Source organism: Panicum virgatum, chromosome 5N, assembly GCF_016808335.1.
Source record: "Panicum virgatum strain AP13 chromosome 5N, P.virgatum_v5, whole genome shotgun sequence".
In the NCBI taxonomy this organism is placed as follows: Eukaryota; Viridiplantae; Streptophyta; class Magnoliopsida; order Poales; family Poaceae; genus Panicum; species Panicum virgatum.
In genome coordinates this window covers 68,613,402-68,619,750 of record NC_053149.1, presented here as the reverse complement: position 1 = coordinate 68,619,750, position 6,349 = coordinate 68,613,402, and the positions used below count along the sequence as shown (strand labels likewise).

Here is a 6,349-nt window from a genome sequence, read left to right as displayed (position 1 = left end):
ATGCCGGGAGCTTCGAACCCACCGAGGGTATCAAGAAGGTGCCCCTCGACCCGAGCCACTCCGACAACAAGGCGTTGCAGATCAGCGCCACCCTCGACGACAAATAGGAAGTGGTGCTCGTCGATTTCCTCCGCGCCAACGCTGATATCTTTGCGTGGAGCCCCTCGGACATGCCTGGCATACCGAGGGAGGTCGCCGAGCACTCTCTTGATGTCCGACCCAACTCCAAGCCGGTGAAGCAACGCCTGCGACGCTTCGACGAGCTCAAGCGCCGGGCGATCGGCGGGGAGTTGCAGAAACTTCTGGCGGCCGGGTTCATCAAAGAGGTATTCCATCCCGAGTGGCACGCTAATCCAGTATTAGTAAAGAAAAAGAGTGGAAATTGGAGGATGTGCGTAGATTACACTAGTCTAAATACGGCATGTCCGAAGGTTCCCTTTCCTTTGCCACGAATTGATCAGATTGTAGATACTACTGCGGGATGTGAGCTCTTATCCTTTCTTGATGCTTACTCCGGTTACCATCAAATCAAGATGAAAGAGTCCGACCAGCTCGCGACTTCTTTTATCACACCTTTCGGCATGTACTGCTACATTACGATGCCCTTTGGCCTCAGAAACGCCGGAGCCACCTATCAACGGTGTATGCTCCACGTTTTCGGAGACCAGCTCGGGCGGAGCGTAGAGGCATATGTCGACGACATCGTTGTCAAAACCAGGAAGGCGGACGACCTGGTTGCTGATCTCAGGATCGCATTCGATTGCCTACGAGCCAAAGGGGTAAAACTTAACCCCGAGAAGTGCGTGTTCGGGGTCCCTCGAGGCATGCTCTTGGGCTTCATTGTCTCCCAGCGGGGCATCGAACCCAACCCTGACAAAGTCTCGGCCATCACTCGGATGGGACCGATCCGAGACCTAAAGGGGGTACAGAGGGTCATGGGATGCCTAGCGTCCCTTAGCCGTTTTATCTCGCGTCTCGGCGAGAAAGGCTTGCCCCTGTATCGACTCTCGAGGAAAACCGAGCGCTTCACGTGGACCCCCGAAGCTCAAGAGGCCCTCGAAAGGCTGAAGGCATCGCTCACCCGTGCTCCCATTCTTACACCACCTACGGACGGCGAGCCCCTCTATCTATACGTGGCCGCGACGACCCAAGTGGTCAGCGCGGTGATCGTTGTGGAAAGACAAGAGGAGGGTCAAGCTCTGCCCGTCCAGCGGCCAGTGTACTATATCAGCGAGGTGTTGTCTGAGACCAAGACGCGCTACCCTCAGATTCAGAAGCTGCTCTACGCAGTAGTGCTAGCTCGACGCAAGCTGCGCCACTACTTCGAGGCTCACCCCGTCACCGTGGTCTCGTCTTTCCCCTTGGGAGAGATAGCCCGCAACCGGGAAGCCGAGGGCAGAATCGCCAAATGGTCTGTGGAGCTAATGGGAGATACACTCACTTACGCCCCCCGCAAGGCAATTAAGTCCCAAATCTTGGCTGACTTCGTGGCTGAATGGACGGACATTCAGCTACCCCCATCACAAATCCGGGGCGAATGCTGGACTATGTACTTCGACGGGTCGGTGATGAAAACTGGAGCCGGAGCCGGCCTCCTCTTCATCTCACCTCTCGGAGAACACATGCGGTATGTAATCCGCTTGCATTTCCCTGCTTCGAACAATATGGCGGAGTATGAGGCCCTCCTCGGTGGCCTCCGCATCGCCATCGAGCTTGGCGTCAAACGCCTCGATGCGCGCGGTGACTCTCAGCTCGTCGTCGACCAAGTAATGAAGGAGTCCAGCTGTCACGACCCGAAGATGGAGGCGTATTGCAACACAGTACGCCGCCTCGAGGACAAATTCGACGGCCTCGAGCTCAATCACGTCCCACGCAAGTACAATGAGGACGCGGACGAACTGGCCAAGATAGCTTCGGGGCGGACCACCGTCCCCCCGAACATCTTCGCTCACGACATCTCCAAGCCCACCGTCGAGTTCAAGCAACCGACGGAGGCAGGCCCCTCGTCCGCCGGACCCTCCGACGGGAACCCCCCGGCGGACGGGGTCGGGCCCATGGATACTAACTTCGGGACAACCTCCGCGGACGAGGCCGAAGCAATGGAAGTTGACGAGGCCCCCGCTTCGCGAGACTGGCGCGTTCAGTACCTCGAATGGATGGTTCGAGGGCTCCTACCCTCGGACCGCGCTCAGGCGCGACGCCTTGCCAGGCGGGCCAAGTCCTTCGTTCTAATCGACAACGGGCTATACAAGCGTAGCCCCTCGGGTGTCCTGCAACGTTGCATCCCCATCCCCGAGGGCAAGGAGCTGATCCGCGACATCCATGCTGGCGTCTGCGGCCACCACGCCGCGCCACGCACCCTCGTGGGTAACGTGTTTCGTCAAGGCTTTTACTGGCCCACCGCGGTCGCCGACGCCACTGACGTCGTGCGGACTTGCGAGGGATGCCAGTTCTATGCCCGAAAAACACACCTCCCGGCCCATGCCCTGCAGACCATCCCCGTCACGTGGCCGTTCGCCGTGTGGGGACTGGACCTCGTCGGTCCGTTGAAGAGGGCACCCGGGGGCTTCACCCACTTGCTGGTGGCGGTCGACAAGTTCTCCAAATGGATCGAGGCTCGACCCATCGGCAAGATCAAATCCGAGCAAGCAGTCCAATTCTTCACCGACATCGTCTTCAGGTTCGGGGTCCCGAACTCGATTATCACCAACAACGGCACCCAGTTCACAGGCAAGAAGTTCTTGGCGTTCTGCGACAGCTTCCACATACGTGTGGACTGGTCAGCTGTGGCTCACCCACAGACGAACGGGCAAGTGGAGCGTGCCAATGGCATGATCCTCCAAGGACTAAAGCCGAGGATCTTCAACAAGCTGAACAAGTTCGGCCGAAGGTGGCTCACAGAGCTACCCTCGGTCATCTGGAGTCTGAGGACGACCCCGAGCAGAGCTACGGGTTTCTCTCCGTTCTTCCTCGTCTATGGCGCCGAGGCCATCCTCCCCACCGACTTGGAATACGGATCGCCAAGGCTCATGGCATATCAAGAGCAACGAAACCAGCGAGCTCACGAAGACTCGCTGGACCAAGTGGACGAGGCTCGAGACATGGCACTTCTGCATTCCGCGCGCTACCAACAGTCCCTACGAAGGTACCAAGCGCAGAAGGTCCGGCGCCGAGACCTCAACAAAGGGGACTTGGTGCTAAGGCTTCGGCAGGACAACAAGGGCCGCCACAAGCTCTCACCTCCATGGGAAGGACTGTACATAATCGCCGAGGTACTCAAGCCCGGCACGTACAAGCTGGCCAACGAAAAAGGCGAAGTCCTCACCAACGCTTGGAATATACAACAGCTACGTCGTTCCTATCCTTAAGCATTTCAAGCAATTTCTATATTGTTCGTAATCGCATTTTCGATTTCCCGAAATAATAAGGAAGCACCCTTCACTTATCGCTTTTTGGGAACCTTCCCGACCCTCGAGGGCTCGGGCGCACACGAACATAGAGGTACGCTCGGCTTTACCCTCGGCAAAGCCGAGCCTCCCTCGGGGGCTACTACGGGGGGAACCCCCGAACGTCCCCAAAAAGTCGCCAGTGTTTTTTCGAAATATTTCCGTCTCGATCCTGAGCTTCTCGTATCCTTGGAAAAAACGGACGTGAGGCGTAAGCAACCACGGTACGGGGCTGGCCGAGTCGTGGGGCCGCCTACGCCTCCGGGATACGGCACCCCCCTCACCACCCTACGCCTACGTTGCTTATGAACGCGAACTTCCTCGCAGATGTTTATCTAAGTCGTGTACGAAGAACACGGAAATAAAGTAAAGGAACACAGGCTCGATCACACAAGGCCTCGACGGGCCACACATTCAAATTACAAAACAAAATCCTTTATATTCATAAAGTGCGATTACAAGGCATGACCATGATAAACACTAATCTATTTACATGGGCATCGAGGCCCAATTGTCCTACAGGCTACCATCCCCCCCTTGCGGGTCTTCAGGAGTGTCGAATTCGGCGATGGGAGGGATGTCCGCCTCGAGCTTCTCGGCGAGGACGGTGGAGAACTCCTCTGCGGCTGCGTCGGCTTCATCCATGATGGCCGATGCGGCGTCCACGTCAGCATCATCCGGGACGACGTACCCCGACGACACCCTCTGGAGATCCATGAGGTAATGCGTCGAGGCCACGGCGAGAGCCCGCAGGACACCGAGGCGGAAGGTGCTCTTGGCATGTTCGGCAATCCGGCCGCCTAGCGCGCGCAGGCGGCTGATCACCGAACTGCCCGAGACGGCACCCTCCCCCTCGAGCTCTTGACACACGCTCACGGCGGTCTGCTCCAGCTCAGCAAACTCCATTTGTGCCGCCGTGAGCGCGGTATGGACCGCTTCCTTCGCCGTGGTCTCGTCCGCCACCTTCTGCCTCAGCTCTGAGCAAAGGAAATCAACGTCAGTTACGAAAAGTAACAAATCAACGGAAAATCAAAGGTACTCACCCGCTATGTTCTTCTGCGCCTCCTCCCTCTGGGTACGGGCAGCCTCTTCGAGCGAGGACAAGAAGGCTTCTTTTTCCTTAAGACTAGCCCCCATGTTCTGGAGGGCCACCTCCCTCTCTTCGAGGGCCACACCCTGTTCCTGGAGGGTCCCAGCGAGCGCAACCATGGCCACCTCTTTGTGGAGGAGCTCGGCCTTCTGTTGCTCGAGCGTGGCACTGAGGCGCTGCAGCTCAGCGCTCTGCCCCTCCGCCTCACGAGCCCTACCCTCGAGCGTCGTCCGAAGGCGCTGCAGCTCGGCAGCTTGTGCCTCGGCCTCTTGGGCCTTCTCCTCCGCTGCCGCCCTCTGGACGTCCCGCTCACCAGCCACCCGAGCCAGCTCCTCCTCCAGCGCCCGCTGACGCGCTCCCAGATCGGCCATTTTTGTGTTGGCATCGATGTTTTTGAGCACCAGCTCGGCGTTGTGTTGCCCGAGCTGGCCTATCTGGGAGTACAGCCGGTTCATCTCGACGCTCTTCTCGCGCGAGAATTCCCTCAGCTGCTGCAAAGGGGGACGGCGTGGGTGAAGACGCGCGAAAATTTAAAACCAATCCGAAGCAATTTCCAGGGGAAATACTTACCTGGCTGACCTGGTAATCTGCATTCTGATGAAGCTGATAGGCGCGGTCGAGGGCCTGCAAGATCTCGCGCCCGACTCCCATCTGCTTGTTCCAGGCCTCCTCCTCCTCCCGCTCCTTGCGAAGGAACTCTGAGGGGACACCGGACGGGACGATCACCCCGAGGTGGCTCCCCTCAGACGCCCCCGCTTCGAACACACCCGCACTGGCCGACGCGAACTCGACGATGTGGGCGGCGGCGCTCGCCGCAGCAGCGGGGTCGATATCCATTGAGTCCCCGTACTCCCCGCTGCTGTCCGGCAGCTCTACCACCGCCGTCGCGCCCTCCTGCGCCGTTGGCACGGGCACTATTGCGACGGTACCCTCGTCCCGGGCCTCGGTGGGCTCCGAGATGGGGGCTCCTTCTACCCCTGGCGCCTCTTGCGCCATGTCCTCCGTGAGGCCCTCGTCCTCGGCCCTCGAGGGCTCGAAGATGAGGGTCTCCTCGGCTGCTTGACCGGCAGGGCGCTCCTGCGCGCCCCCGCCAGTTTCTCCTTCTGTGGCCGGGCGGGCAGCGCTGTCCGCGTCGCCCTGACCGGCTTCAACTCCAATAGCCGTTTGGGCGGCACCACCGGCACCGCCCGGGCCTGTCTCCTTAGCGTCGGCCGCCGGAGCGGCCGCCCCGGCACCACGCTGGCCGGCGTCGCCCTGACCGGCGTTACCCTCCTCCTCCCGGGCTCGCTGAGCCGCCTGAGCCCCTCGGGCCACGGCCTCCCGTAGCCTAGCGGCCGCCGCCTCGAGATCCACGATGGGCGGGGGCTGCGGCGCCGTGTGTGGAGTACTGCGAGGCCCGGTCTTGAGAGCCTTGACCGGGGCAAGCCGCACTGCATCCTTGGGAACGGCCCCGGAGCTGGAAATCAAGAGACGCAAGTTAAGCAGGATAGAGAAGTCTACCAAATGCATAACAAAAAACGGAATCTAAAATGCTTACCCAGATCGAGCACTCATACTCCGCTTCCTCGTGGCGGTCTTCCGGACTCGGGGCATCGAGCTGTCCCTCAAAGGCTGCCCCGAAGCCGCCCCCCTCGTGTCAGCCCGGTCCCTCGAGGCTGCCAGCGCGGACGACTCCTCTCCCGCCGCAGCCTCGTGGCCATGGATTAGCACTTGGGGCGCAGGCGACTCCTCGCCGGCCGCCGGCAAGGATGACTCCCGCGCCACACCCTCGAGGGAGAGGTTCGCCAACGACCCCCCTGCGGCCCTCGGCTCC

The 6,349-nt window shown here is 60.1% G+C and overlaps 1 protein-coding gene across 1 annotated transcript; it reads left to right on the top strand.

Moving 5' to 3' along the window:
- Nucleotides 1-1,799: 1,799 nt before the first annotated feature.
- LOC120675105 lies at nucleotides 1,800-5,862 on the top strand. The gene is made up of 3 exons (XM_039956195.1): nucleotides 1,800-2,537; nucleotides 2,724-2,936; nucleotides 5,545-5,862. The coding sequence occupies exons 1-3, from the start codon at nucleotides 1,800-1,802 to the stop codon at nucleotides 5,860-5,862; spliced, it is 1,269 nt and encodes a 422-aa protein (XP_039812129.1).
- The last annotated feature ends 487 nt before the right edge of the window (nucleotides 5,863-6,349 follow it).

What these genes read in the sequence shown, in the direction of transcription:
- LOC120675105 (XM_039956195.1), top strand. Translation starts at nt 1,800, where the DNA reads ATGGAGGCGTATTGCAACACAGTACGCCGCCTCGAGGACAAATTCGAC. An exon ending in CCGTGTGGGGACTGGACCTC is followed by an intron (nt 2,538 to 2,723) that starts GTCGGTCCGTTG and finishes AACGGCACCCAG; the next exon opens with TTCACAGGCAAGAAGTTCTT. An exon ending in TCTGGAGTCTGAGGACGACC is followed by an intron (nt 2,937 to 5,544) that starts CCGAGCAGAGCT and finishes GTCCTCCGTGAG; the next exon opens with GCCCTCGTCCTCGGCCCTCG.